Source organism: Ursus arctos, unplaced genomic scaffold (assembly GCF_023065955.2).
Source record: "Ursus arctos isolate Adak ecotype North America unplaced genomic scaffold, UrsArc2.0 scaffold_22, whole genome shotgun sequence".
Taxonomy (NCBI): Eukaryota; Metazoa; Chordata; class Mammalia; order Carnivora; family Ursidae; genus Ursus; species Ursus arctos.
The window spans coordinates 18,794,565-18,808,746 of NW_026622897.1; the positions used below are offsets into that span (position 1 = coordinate 18,794,565).

Below are 14,182 nucleotides of genomic sequence, written 5' to 3' on the forward strand. Positions count from 1 at the left end.
CATAAAATTCTCTTATGTCGTATTGTCTTATGCTGTTGCTAAATTTTGTAGAATCTGTGATATATTACCTTTTCGTTCCTGATGTTGGTTATTTGTGTTTTCTCTGTTTTTTTTTTTCCTTGTCCTAAATGCTTGTCAATTTTAGTAATCCTTTCAGAGCACCAGTGCTTTTGAGGTTTTGAAATCCTGTCTATTATATAGTAGCTTTTAATATCAATAATGTTTCCCCTCTCTTTATTATTTCCCTTTAAAGTCACCCCCATGTATATTCATTTCCCTTTAAATTCTCTGGGTTTATTGGCTGTTCATTTTCTAACATCTGGAGATGGGTGCTCAAGTAGTTTATTTTGAGACTTCTTTTTCTTTTCTAATATATGTATTTGGATCCTTAAATTTAAGCATATCTACATCTGAATCTTAAATCTGGATCTGTGACTTTCTGTCCACTTAAGATTTTCCTAATTACCATTATGATTTTTTAAAGCCTATGTTACTCAGAAGTATAGTGTATAATTTCCCAATATTTGGGGATTTTTCTTTTCTGTTATTAGTTGTCAGATATTTTAAATGAAAAGTCGTAGAAATTATTTGAGGCTCTAGACGATGTTATCTTCCCTCTGCGAAGATGTGGTCTTTGCTTCTGATGGGTTGCTAGACTAGAAGCAGATAACTTGAGTCCAATTAGAGTCAGATGAACTTCAGTCATTTATTAGCTGGTTTATTTCAGATTCACCTCTACCTCTGGGTTGTAGTTCTACAGGGTTGTGTTAAAAAACCTGGGGTGTCTAAGGGCAACTTCTCTTTGGAAAGTCCAAGTCTGAAACCACTTGGCTTTTCAGACTTTGAGCCATCCATTATACCTGGCAGCTTTAAGGGGTAACAGGATACCAGATGTCAGACTCATCTCTCTTGCCTCCCTCCTCCCCCACGTCCTGGAGCATAGATCCCTGTTGTCTTGGTAACCATCTGATGTTTTCAAAAAGATTATTAATAATATTGTATACAGCTTTTCCAGTTCTTTACTAGCTAAAACAACTTTGGCATTGCTGTGAGCAGAAGGTCCTATGGCATTCTACTTTCAGTCAAAATCACATATTTAAGTTCTACTTCTGCTGCTTGCTGGCTGTTTGGATAAATCAACTGAACTCCCTAAGTCTTAGTTTCCTCATTTGAAAATGGGAATAATAGCAGCACTTACCTTATGGGTTTATAGTGAGGGTTCAAAGGGTATACATAAGCAAAGCATTAGGAACTGTGCTTGACACAAAATATGTGCTATATAAATTTTTGCCATTATTATAATTATATTCCTTATTATTGTCAGCCACAAGAAGCGCTTAAGTAAGTTCTAAGCATATTGTTAGCCATCTATAAATATTGCTTAGTTTTAGTTTTATACATAAAACACTTAAACATACACATAAATGCCCTTCGTAAGCCATAAGGAGTGTAGGCTTCAGTTGCAAGATTGTGTTGGAAATTTGAAGGTGATGATATCAAGATGCTGGCAGGCTGTGGTCTCTAGGGGGCACGGTCAAAGGTAGGTTACCATAATTAGAAGTTCGGTTCTTAGCCCTACAAGTTTAGAATATTAATCCTGATGCTGACGTCACTAGAATTGGGGCTGATGACTCACACTAACCTAATTCAAAAAAGACTGATACATAAGCCAAAAATTCCAGTGTATTAATTTACAATGAAAAGTCCCCTTGTCATGCCTTCTAAAAATGCTTGTATTCGTATTACCAACACATTCTGTTTATAGACAGTTCTATTTGCGAAGCCAAATTGTGATTAAAAAGCTTGACGCACATGGACTATGGCAAGGAGAGAACTCTCCAGTTAGAACTCTTTCCCACCCTAAGACTGGTCTTGCCAGTGCAGATATGGTTCCAGTACAATGTTAGTCAAGCACTGACGATAGTGTCTATTTTGCCCTAACTCACCACTGTCCGATTAACCCATTCTTTGGATTTATTATTAAAATAATTGATGAAGACATAATCCTGTGATTTTTGTTTTTTTCTGCTCCTAGATTCAGTATAATATATATATATATATATATGTATATATATAATACAGTATTTTATATATATATATATATATATATATATATATATATATATATATATATATATTTGTTGCCAGGGGATCTTATGGTCAGACAGACCAGTACTCAAATGTCATCTCTACCATTTAGTAGGTATGTGATCTGGGACATATTTCTTAAATTCTTTGGGCTTCCGTTTCATACCCGTAAAATGAAACATAAGCCTGCCTTTTAGGAGTCCTGTCATGATTAAACTGCATCATCAGTTTAAGGCATTTGTCTCCTGAAATATAGAATACGCTCAACAAATTGTAGCTATTATGCTCTTGGTCGAAGAAGTAGACTATCTCTTTATGTATTCTTGACTACTTCGTATTAATTTTATAATTTCACTCCTTGGTGCCTGTCTCTAAGCTCTTATCCTTGTACAATTGCAGATGCTTCTCCTTTGGAATTGGAGAAGGAGCCTCTACCAGCCTAATAAAAGGCATTGCCCGGGTGGCAGGTGGCACTTCAGAATTTATCACAGGCAAGGACAGGATGCAGTTCAAGGTGAGGCACAGGGCTTGTGTCCGGAGAGGGTGATCCAGAGGAAGTGTGGAGCGGGGGGACATTGCCATGAGGGCAGAGACAACAGCTTGACACCAGGATTCACATTCTTACGTCCATAGCGCCTTGAGCTATAATACATACATACATGGTGGGGCTCCTTTGGGCCTTATGTAAAAGGGGCCCACTGTCGTTTCTGGAGAAGTGGCATCTGGTCCTACTGGTTGGAAGCCCAGAGACAAGATGCTGGAAGAGGTTAGAGCTTTGTGTTTAAGACCAGAAATAGAGAAACAGAGAATTCGGACTGCCATGATTGAGAGTCCAGATGTGTGCTTGAGGAACTCTTTTGGTTGGCATATCCTGTCCTCCATGCACATGGGACAAAACAAGAAGGAACACTTGTAGTGCGTCTGGCAGACTGATACTCCATTTGATCAGTATGCACAAGGGAAGGCACCTTCTAGCTCTGCTTATACTTGGAAGTTCCTCTTTCTCGGGCGGCGTCATCCTTTACCTTATTCCCCCCTTACCATGTCCTAGTATAGTTTAAGGAATAGACATAGCATATACCATGTTGCATAGAACATGGTGCGTAATAAATATTCAGCTAACAGTGGATATTATTGCTATTATTATTTTTTGTGCTGATTCTGTTCTCTTTCCTCCACCAGGCTCTTAGGGCCCTGAAACGTGCTTTACAGCCTGCAGTAGACGATGTTTCTGTGAGCTGGAACTTGCCTCATGGCCTGTCTGCTAAAATGCTTTCACCAGAACAGACTGTCCTCTATAAGGGTCAGAGGTTAATCGTCTATGCCCTTTTGAGTGGGACCATGCCTGTGAGTTCCTCTTCTTGTTTGTTCCTCTTATCAGAATAGCTACTTCCCTAAAGTGTTCTGGACAGCTTTCTTAAAACTGGTGGAGTCTCATCAAGAGATCGTACTTGCCAGATGGAGCCAGCCTATCCCCCTCTCCATAATGTCCGGTTTCTGGTTTCCTGAGCTACCTGGTTCCTAGTCAGACATTTTAATATGTTGGTCTAGGGAGCAGCCTCAGTTGTGACCTTTCTCTTGGTGACCTCTCCCTTCCATCATGTCTACTCTTCTCTATTTTGTAGCCAGCAGAAGCAACAGGAGAAGTCGATCTCAAGTACACACTCCAGGGCAAGAGTTTTGAGAATAAGGTGACATTTGCTCTACAACCCAAGCCTGATGACAAGTGAGAATTCAGTTTTGCTTTGCTGTTTCCTTTCTTTCTTTCTTTCTTTCTTTCTTTCTTTCTTTCTTTCTTTCTTTCTTCTTTCTTTCTCTTTCCCATCATTGAGAGGGTTGGTTTCTTTCTCTTAATTTGGGGGCTCAGTTGTGTCCCTACAATCACTTCATCTTTCTAACCCATTCAAATCTTATCTCTCCCTTTATCTGGCTTTTTCCTCTATCTGCTAATGCTAATTTCTGAGGGCCCTGAGTAACTGGCGCATGCGTGCTCTTCCCTAAGTCATGGGGATGATTCTCTTTTAGCTTCACCATTCACCGCCTTGCTGCCAAGTCCTTTCTCCAGACCAAGGACATGGGCTTCAGGGATACCTCAGCAAAAGATAAAAAAGATGTGCTGAAAATCAGCATTGATTGTGGAGTCATAAGCTCCCAGACAGCCTTCATTGCCGTCAATAAGAATCTCAACAAACCAGTTCAGGGGCCCCTGACTCGTAGAGATGTTCCAAGGCCAACTCTGTTCAGTGCAGCTTTAATGATGCCACAATACGAGGGATGTGGTAAGTTTTACCCCCTTGGTACTCAGGCAAATTAAGGGTTCTTGGATATCTAAACACATCATTTGAAGTAAAAGCCTGGGATGTTGATTTTTTTCCCTGTCTTTCCACATCTAGGATTTCTGGCTGGTGTGGTGCCTTTCTAGGGAACTAGAAAATATGCCATAGGCAAGGAGATTTTAAATAATCCAAGGGGGAAAAAAATAAGGACAATTCAAACAGAAAGTGCACATAAACACTGAGTATTCAAACTATCTAAATCTGAAGCGGATCCTATTGATAATTCGATGGTTAATGATTATACAGAAGGCTGACGGTAGTGATCTGGGAGTGTTAGGGGATGGGTGTCCCAGGTGAAAGCCAAGCAAGCATATGCGTATAGATAGGAGGGGCTTGAAGGTTAGAATCAGGTGGAGAAATTCCCTGGGCAGGATTCTGTGGCTGGAGGGGAATGTGTGATCTGAGTTGTAGGGGCAGGCTTCAAGGTGAGCCCAGAGTTTTGTTGAGACAACTGTGTGTATAATGGGATCAGTTATTTAAATAGAGCAACAAAAGGACAGGAGCAAGTTTAGAAGGTAGCATGTTGAATTATTTTTGAGTATTTTGAACTTGAGATCTGTATGGAATATGCACATGAAATTGTCCAGTAGGAAAACAAATAGATGGGTTTGGTGTTCAGAGCAGAGCTCAGGGATAAAGATACACATCTGGCCATATTTAACATGTAGGTCATAACTAAAATCAGGAAAATAGATGAGATTATTCATAGGGCAGATGTAGAGTGAGATGAAAGGGGGATGAGATTGAAACACTGAAGAAAACCCAGTATCTAGGGATGGGTAGCAGAGCATTCCTCAAACCAGAATAAGAAGGAATGAAGTAGGAAGAAAAGACGTGAGTGCATATTCCAGACGAAGGAAACTATGATATAACAAAGGGGTTATCAAAGTATCAGATACTGCAGGCAAGTCAAAGTAAAAACTTGAACGGGGATAATGGGGTTACTATCAAAGATGTTCTTGCTAATGTAATCAAGAGCAAATTCATTGGCTTAGATCGGGAAAGAACCTATATTACAGAATGTTAAAGAGAAAGAGAGGTGGGAAATGGGCGTATAGATACTTTTGATAAACATTTAGCTGAAAGGGGGAATAAATAGAGAGTGATATGTATAGAAGTTGTAGAGTTGAGGTAGATTTTTGTGTGTTTATTATATCTCCTTAGAATTTCAGAAAGGGAGAGATCTGAGGATGTTGTAACACCAGTAGGAGAGTGTCAGCAGAGAGGGCTGACATTTTTGGGCGGGCGGGGGGGGAGGGGTAGTTAATTGAGACAGGTGTTTAAGGAAGAGAAGATGACTCATAGAGCAGCAGTGAAAGGATTAGCCTGTAACAGGACAAGTATTAGGACACTCTCCCACTGTTGCCAGGAAGAGGAGGAAAGGTGGTGGGATTCGATTCTAGTTCACAGGCTGAGAGACAAGCGCTTGGAGTTCTGTCTGATAGGTTTTCAATAGTTTTAGTGAAAGAGACAGCAAAAGTGACTAGTGAGTATGCAACGAGAAGTGGTAGAATAGAGGGTTTGAGGAAAGGGTTTGAAGTAGCATCGTGGGCAACTGGAGAGTGAAATTCCCAGAGAGAAATAAAGCACTGGCCAAGGGGTGTTGAGGGTCCAGTTTAATTTTGATACCTTGACTGTTTTAGTGGCACTAAACTAGCAAAGGGAAGCACACCCCATGTGATTCATGTCAGTGGGACTCAGAAGCTTTGGTGTAAGAACAAAGGGGGCAGAGTGTTGGCTCACTTTCGAGGTTGGGGTTTTGCCAGACAGGTGTGATGAAAAGGAAGTCAGATACTTGGAATTGGAGAGACTGGTAAGAGGGTGGTGAAGTGTAGGACTGGGGACTGAAACTAAATAGAAAAGAGACTAAAGATGGAAGGAAGGGGATTGTAGGGAAAAAGCAGAGGAGACACAGATTGAGAGGTCCAGAGGAAGTCAAAGACCAGGTAGAAGACAGATCTCTGAGTTAGAAGGCTGAAAAAATTCGATACTGTATTTAAAAAGTAGGAATCTTGTGATTTTGGTTTTGGTTTTTTCAATTTGTTTTTTACACGTGGAACAGTAATGATTTTGGCTTGGGAGGGAGAGGCTGAAATAGAATGGAGGCTGAAGCCATTTGATTTGAGCAAGTCAAGAAGCTTTGAATGAGGGTGCTGGATAGGGTATCTACAAGGGTACTGAAATCTCTCCAGATGATGGCAGACCTTGCAATGAAGTGCAAGTCTAGAAACTAGCATTCAGCTACTTTAATGAATAATGGGAAGTGACAGAGAGGTTGGAGGTTGACAGCACTGAGAATACGAGGAAGGCAATCCAGAGTGGAGCAGTATGAGCTGGATGCCACAACTGGGACTGAAGAGGTTGCCAATCCCACCTTCTGAACCTGGGTACTTGGGCTATTGTACCTCGAGGGAGCACCCTGTGAGAGGGATAGAGGGAGAACAGTTTTTGGAAGAAAAAATTAGTTTTTAAGTTAAGACAAGTAGTCGGAAAAAAGCCTCCTATAATGAAAGGAAAGGTGCAAGAAAGATCATTGTCAGGTATCAAGGTTCCAGAGGACACAGTAGGAAGGGCTCAGGGGGTGAGGGTGTGTGTAGGAGGTGGGGTCATGGGAGAAGAAAAAAATGTACAGTAAAGATGGTGGCTGAGGCAGACATGGATAGGAGGGCAGGTGTCCCACATTCTCAGGGCCCTTTTCCCATAGCAGAGAGCAGAGAGGCCTCAGTCTTAATGTCTGTACTGGCGTTTTTCAGCTCTTCCAAAAGCCATGTCCTCCTGCCCTCTTCCTACAACTCAGTCCACACGGACCAGTCGTTACAAGGGTACGTCATATCAGCAGGATGTTTGCAGACCGTGTAGGCCCATGGTGAGCAAGGACCTGTGTGCTCTAGGTAAGCATCTTTCCAGGGACTTTTTCCTCACCCCTGTTTATCTGTCACCTGTGTAGGACTAGATGGAACCAATGCTCTTGGTCATAGACTAAAGAAGAAATGCATGTTTCTCAAAAAGGCCTCTCCTCAGATGGAAAGGGCTCATTCTCCTACCAATAGGACGAACTTGGAAACTCACTGTACAGGTGAGATGGGCCTCAGTTCTCTTCTCTGATCTGTGGGACTGAAGAACTAATCTTCCACACACTACTTCGTTTGGCTTCCTCTCGCTGGGAGGTAATCTGTTTGAAACGTGTCAGGCAGAGGGTGAGATTGTCCAGTCTCTGTGTTTGCCAGGGCCAGCCTTAGATTAGTCTATGGTATGGACCCTGAAACCTAGCCAATGGAGTCTGGGGTAAGCCCCGGTTAAATATACCCCTGTTGCCATCTCAGCTCATCCAGGTGGCCTGCAGGCCAGGGTCCTCCCCCTGCGGAACTCTGCTGGCAACCTGTTTGGGCCATCTGCTGCGCTAGTCAGCCTTTTACAAGTTGGGTTTGAAAAGAGATCTTCCTGATGCTGGCTAATGACTTCCGTTGTGTGACCAAATGGTGTTCTTGGTCATTATCTTGTGTTCCGAACAGCTGGGCTTCTCATTTACATGATAAATCTCAATTTATTAATGTCAAAGTACATTTCGCCACCAAGAAGTACCTTTTCTACTAAAATTGACTTAAAGACAGCTTCTTTCTAGTCTCTAGTTTTTGTAGCAAGAGTTTGTGGTATACAGTTGTTTACTCGTTTAAACATCTTGTTTGCCATTTACCCTCTAGTTATTCATTCTCTTTAGGTTGCTAGTTAAAGAGAGGCCTTCAAGGTCTCAGGTGGAGTCAGGTCTCTTGTCTTCCCAGTTACTGTGGGGTTTTAGGTAAATTAAGTCACTTTCCAGATCTTTAGCTCCCTCAGCTGCACAACTACTCATCTCACAGGGTTCTCATGAGAAAATTCTTAATTTTAGTCACAGAGTAGTTTCTCACTTCGTGTTAGTTCCCTAGGTCTTCCTAACTTAGAATATTCCAGCTTTGACCTTTCTCTCTTACGAATCCTCTTACCAAAGTAGAGAGAAAAATTACCCAGGAGTGTTAGGCTTCTGGTTTTTGTGAACTAATTAGCAACTACTTCTTATAGGGAGCCAACAAAGGGCCTTCTAGGTATTTTGCATTCTTCCCCATGCATTAGGCGTTATTGCCTCCAATTTAGAGAGAAGGCTGACATTCCCATGGTTACATAACTATTGCATTTTGAGAGTTAGCCAAACAGATTCAGACGTAGACTGTTGACATTCAGAGCCTTAAATTTTCTTCCCCCATAAGAGTCGAATTGTTTTTCTAGTTATGGTTTTTCTTGCCTGCTAATATCTAAGTTGCTCTAAGTACATCACCATCTATGATGGAGCCAGATGGGGGTACTTTCTGTGTGGTCTTTAAGCAATTGTCAAACCACCAGGATTAGACACTAGACTACTCTGAGGTACATTGCTGAGTGCCTCCTTTAGATCTGCTTTCTTTTAAAATTTTCTAAAATTAAAATTCAAGCTATATTGGTCTAGAATTTTTAAATATATGTCAGGTTTTCGGGCCCATTAAATAGGACTGGATAAAGCGTTAAGCAGCATTTTCATTACCTTGTTGCTAAATTTTTAAGTGCAGCTCCCCTAGAGTTAGGTCACTCAGGTGACCTACATTGTCACAGAGAAAACACAGGGGAAGGACTAAACAGGCAACTTGGTAGGATCTGCTCTGCACCTTTGCGATAGCCCATCTTTGAAGTCAGCTCTGTCTTTCTCAGGTATGCTAAGGGGTCAGTAGCTCCATAATTTCTCATCCTCTCTTTTTTTCTTCCCCAAAGTCTTTGGAGATAATCATCTCGTGCAGCTGATTTCCCTCCAGAATGCAGATGGTTCCTGGTATCTGGATGAAAATCTGGCTGTGATTCTAGGTAAAAGTTTGGAAGACCTACTGGCTGCAGTCCCTGTCAAGGTAAGAGTCAGAGAAAAAAGGGAGGATGCATGTTTTTGAGGGGTTGGGGTCAGTAATGAGATTTGGAGTGAATCATTGTTCATCTGAGAAAGGAGAATAGAGGAGGCCGTAAACTAAATTAATGTCTCATGAACAGAGGTCAAAGGTTTTTCTTGGTGTGTTAGAACAGAAAGAACAAGGAACGAATAACCTAGTTGGTGGGAGTTGATGGATGACAAAGCAAGCATCCTCTTTCACTTTATATTCCCTGCCAATCATCTTATATTTTTTGAGCAATTACTCTGTGCCAGACAGGGTGGCAAGCACTTAACATCCACTTGTTTATTCATCATCATAATTAAATAAGGTAAATACTATTCACATTGCTGTTTATAGAGAACTATAATGATGTGTCTGAGTTTAGCCAGCCAGTCAGGGGCAGAGCTGGATTCGATTCTAGAACTGTCTTCAGGACCCATGTTGCTTCTCTTCAAACTAAAGGACGTGGTCCACAAATTAGCAAAATTTTACTGAAGTCAGGATAGGTGAAGTATTAGTAGGGATGACCGAGTCATTTCAAATGTGTTTGAGTGTACTGATGAGGGCAGATTACATTCCACAATTTTAAGGTCACTGACCAAATCTTCTAATTGAGAAATTGTTAAATATGGACAAAATGCCAAAAGCCTGAAGGACGGGTGTCATTCTGAATTTTCAATATGTGAAAGGTGGTTAAATAAACCTCAGAGATCCTATAACCGCATCATCCACTATAGTACCCACTAGTCATGTGGCTCTTGAGCACTTGAAATATGGGTAATGCAAATGAGGAGCCAAAATCTTAACTGAATTAAAATGTGCTATAATTGTGAAACACATGCTGATTTCAAGACTTAATGTAAAAAAAAAAAAGAATGTAAATATTCTCATTAATTATTTTTATATCGATTACATGTTAAAATGATATTTTGAATATATTAGGTTAAATAAAACAGATCAGTAAAATAATCACACCTGTTTATTTTTATATTTTTACATGTGGCTAGTAGGACATTTAAGATTATATGTGTGTCTAGCATTATATATCTGTTGAAAAACACTGTTCTAGAACAATTAATGCAAAGGATAATTTATCAACAAGCGGAAGAAGATACAAGAATCATGACATTCTAACTTGGTTTCATTGGGAAACCAATGAGAGGTCAGACTAACATTTCCTTCCTTTTTTTAAAAATTAATTAATTAATTATTTAACATTTCCTTCTTTGATAATGGTAACTGGGCCAGTAAATCCAGAGAGTCAGGAATTTGAACTTTTTTTTTTTTTTTTTTTTTAGGAATTTGAACTTTTTAAATGATGAGTGTATGGACTGAGAACAAACTTGTTGAAAATTCATTGTGCTGAGTAATGAACTTATTCAAACTTAAAAGAGATTTTTAGAGCCACCGGGCTCTGAATTCTCTGGAGGTTTATATTTTCAGTGAAGATTCACACCCCATACTTTCTTTCCTGTTTGTAAATTTGCCAAAACTGGGAGATGGAGTATTGAGAAAATTGAGATCTCAAAAGACCTTGAACAATGAAAGACATGCAATATTTTGTGGAAAAAAACCCAAAAAAACACAACTTACTAGGAATCAAAATACTGTTTTTCGTTCTAAATCCTCAACAATATAAGTAGAGATTAGAAGCAAAATGACTTAGTAGGGGAAGAAAGGGATAAAGAAAGGGGGGGTAATCAGAAGGGGGAATGAAACATGAGAGACTGTGGACTATGAGAAACAAACTGAGGGCCTCAGAGGGGAGGGGGGCGGGGGAATGGGATAGACAGGTGATAGGTAGTAAGGAGGGCACGTATTGCATGGTGCACTGGGTGTTATACGCAACTAATGAATCATCGAACTTTACATCGGAAACCGGGGATGTACTGTATGGTGACTAACATAATATAATAAAAAATCATTAAAAAAAAATAGAAGCAAAATGACTTAAGAACGGTTGCACATGGAGATTTGAGGTGACCGCCAACTTCAGGGGGACCAGCCGATGTGATATGCAATCAGTAAGGCAACAGGGCTGTCAGAAGAGTTGTGCATGTTACATATTTTGGGCTGTGGTCATAGAAATTCATGAGTATACTGACATCCAGATATGACTATTTAAGGAGCTACATTTTAAAAATTGCTGTGATGTTTGTTTCTAGACTAGGTCAAGCATGGGGATTCTTAGTGCTTTGACATGAGCAGTCCTTTTCAAGAAAAATTAAAGGGATTGAGAATTTCTTAAATTTATTTATTTATTTTATTTACTTATTTGAGAGAGAGGGCACATGTGCTTACGTGCCCTAGCTCAAGCTGGGGGGTGAGCAGAGGGAGAGAGAGAAGCAGACTCTCCGCTGAGCAGAGAGCCCGATGTGGGGCTCGATTCCAGAACCCTGAGATCATGACCTGAGCCAGAGACAGATGCTTAATTGACTGAGCCACCCAGGTGCCCCAGGAATTGAGAATTTTGATTGAAACAGGACTCCTCAGAGAAGACTTGATAGTTGTTTCCAAAGTGTAAATGTCATATCAAAGAGCAATTTCTCTTAATCTGTTGACTTTAAAAACTGAAGTTGGGACCATGGGTGAAAACTCACGGGGACTGTTTTCTGTTCTGTGGCTGAGACTTTCTCTAGAGTGACATGAGCAGGATGACTGGAATCAGACTACTGGGGCTCTAGTCCTAACTGTGACATTAGCTAGAAGGCTGCCTTTGGGCAAATCATTTCACTTTTGTGGAATCAGTTTTCTCTCTTAAAAATGTCATTATTGATAATTCCTCTTTTTTTGTTTGGCAAAGATTCAAATGAAAATACATTATAAAATACAAAGCAATTATGCACGTGTTTCTCTTCTTATAGCTTAGTAATCCTTGTTGGGGAAGTTGTAGGAGTTTTAAGCACTGTCCTGATGGTTATGCTGGATTTGAAACTGAAGACTTTTCTACACTAAGACTCAGGGGATTATCGCCCTGACATTCAGGGCCTGGCATTAAACAAGTATAGAGGAGGGACAGAGAGAAGGGGTCATCACATTTCATAGCAGGTTGGGGCAAAGTGAGTGAGGGGGGAGCTGAGCCGTTTGCATCCGGTGAGGGGCTCCAGCTCCAACTCGAGGGCTTCAGGGAAGTCTTTGTCTATTGTACAGGATGCAGATTCCTCAAGCTGGGCCACAGTCCTGGCAGTGGTCTGGCTGCATTCCAATGCTAAGCAAATGAAGGGTGAGTGGGAACTTCTGGAAAAGAAGGCCAGAACCTGGATCCACATCCATGCAGGTAGGAGTTCAATCCTAAGACCCCATCTCCTTCCCTCCTTAGGAAGCTAGTCAGCTTCCCAGGCACGGAGCCGCCAGGCCTGCTAGGAGGTGGCTGGGGAGGAGTTCTCATAGCTCCCTCCCCTGACTGTCCTGATTCAGACCTTTTCTGGTCTCCCAGATAGTCCTCTCCTTGGCAGGATGAGGGTGCGATCTTAAATTGGGGGAGACGGGGCAGGGGTGAGTAAAGAGGGAAAGGGACATGAATGGGGACTGTGAATTTTGAGAAGGACTGTCTTAGTACTATACTGAGTAGAGAGCTGGATGGGAGCTCTCACTCCTTGGGGGTTTATTATCTCACCACTTTTGAGTATTTTTGAGGCCTGAGAAGATGAAGGGGAATCTGGGCAGTAGGGAAAGCAAAGCCTGTGGTGTTGAAGAAAGGAGCAGGAGTCAGGCGAGATGAGCGGACATGCATAGGGGAGGCTGGGGGAAGAGTATTTCCTCTCACCATGGTTCCTTAGCCCTAATTCTTGTTTTCTCCTCCTAACAGCCTCCATCATGCAAGAGCTTGTGAAAGCTGCTATTGCTTTTACCAAGTCATCCGTGGACCCCTCCATCTTTGCCCTCTGAGGAGACTGTCCAGAAAACAAGTGCCTCTCCCATGCTACTGCCCTTTCCTTTATGCTCTCCTGCTATAGTGTATTTTTGTATTTTACTCTATCCTATCAGTTTCTTGCCATAAAAGTGAAGGATGCCCACACCATCTGGCCTCTCTATTCCACTTTCCCCAGCATGTACCCTCAGCCCAGTGTCAGTGGTCCCAGGACCTGTTCCCTTTCTTGGAGGGGTTTAAAGCCTTCATAGGCAGTAACGTTCCTCCCGGGTTTTCCAGAGTGACCACATGAAAAACAGGTGGCGTAGACTCCACACCGGAGGGTACAGCACTGATGTGAGGGATGCCTGAGTGAGGGACTGCTGTGCGTTATATTTATCTATTCCTTTTGATCTTATATACTTATCAGGACCAGACAGGGGAGCTATCCAATTTTCTATTCTAAGATAGGACGGAGAATTGGAGGGGAGGTTGAAAGCCAACATCGGGGTCAATACAACCTCAAGATCACAGAGAGGGAGACTCCAGGGGTCCACTGTGAGAGATGGCACAGCTGGCGGCCTTCCTGGTTGATTCTGCTTGGATTTCGCTAGCCAATACTGCACGCTTTCCCTCTCACTGCCTACGGGACTGGATTCAATCATACCTGTTGGATACAGATGTTTCTCTTGAATTGTTTAACATCTTAGTAAGAAGGTGATAATGAAATCTTTAGTCCTGGCGTGAACCCATGAGGCCTCTAAGTTGGGCTCTGATCTGTAATAAAGAAAAAAGTGGGTTTAAAGGCAGCTTTGCCTGAGGCCTGAGCCGGGATCACTCAGCCCAAGAGGAGGAAAGGAAGTCCCCATGATTGTTTCTGACCTTTGTCCTACAGACTCTATCCTAGCGGAAATGACCTGTTTGATGTACTGTCCCCCAAAATATGACTGTATCAGTATTAAAATGATTATATTTACACTGCA

At 41.6% G+C, this 14,182-nt stretch overlaps 1 protein-coding gene across 28 annotated transcripts in view; it reads left to right on the forward strand.

The window, feature by feature from the left end:
- VWA5A (von Willebrand factor A domain containing 5A) overlaps positions 1-14,182 on the forward strand; it is a 29,097-nt gene extending 14,915 nt beyond the window's left edge. For 11 of the 28 annotated variants that reach the window (XM_044386570.3, XM_044386566.3, XM_044386571.3 and 8 more), the window contains 9 exons: positions 2,488-2,602; positions 3,271-3,435; positions 3,714-3,814; positions 4,114-4,367; positions 7,178-7,246; positions 7,372-7,500; positions 9,201-9,331; positions 12,500-12,626; positions 13,158-14,182. In XM_044386570.3, the coding sequence (XP_044242505.3) occupies positions 2,488-2,602; positions 3,271-3,435; positions 3,714-3,814; positions 4,114-4,367; positions 7,178-7,246; positions 7,372-7,500; positions 9,201-9,331; positions 12,500-12,626; positions 13,158-13,237 (1,171 nt within the window). In that variant the 3' untranslated portion in view covers positions 13,238-14,182. Of the gene's footprint in view, positions 1-2,487; positions 2,603-3,270; positions 3,436-3,713; positions 3,815-4,113; positions 4,368-7,177; positions 7,316-7,371; positions 7,501-9,200; positions 9,332-12,499; positions 12,627-13,157 lie in introns of all 28 variants that reach the window. The other 17 variants (XM_048217241.2, XM_026505515.4, XM_048217251.2 and 14 more) reach the window with 2 other exon arrangements.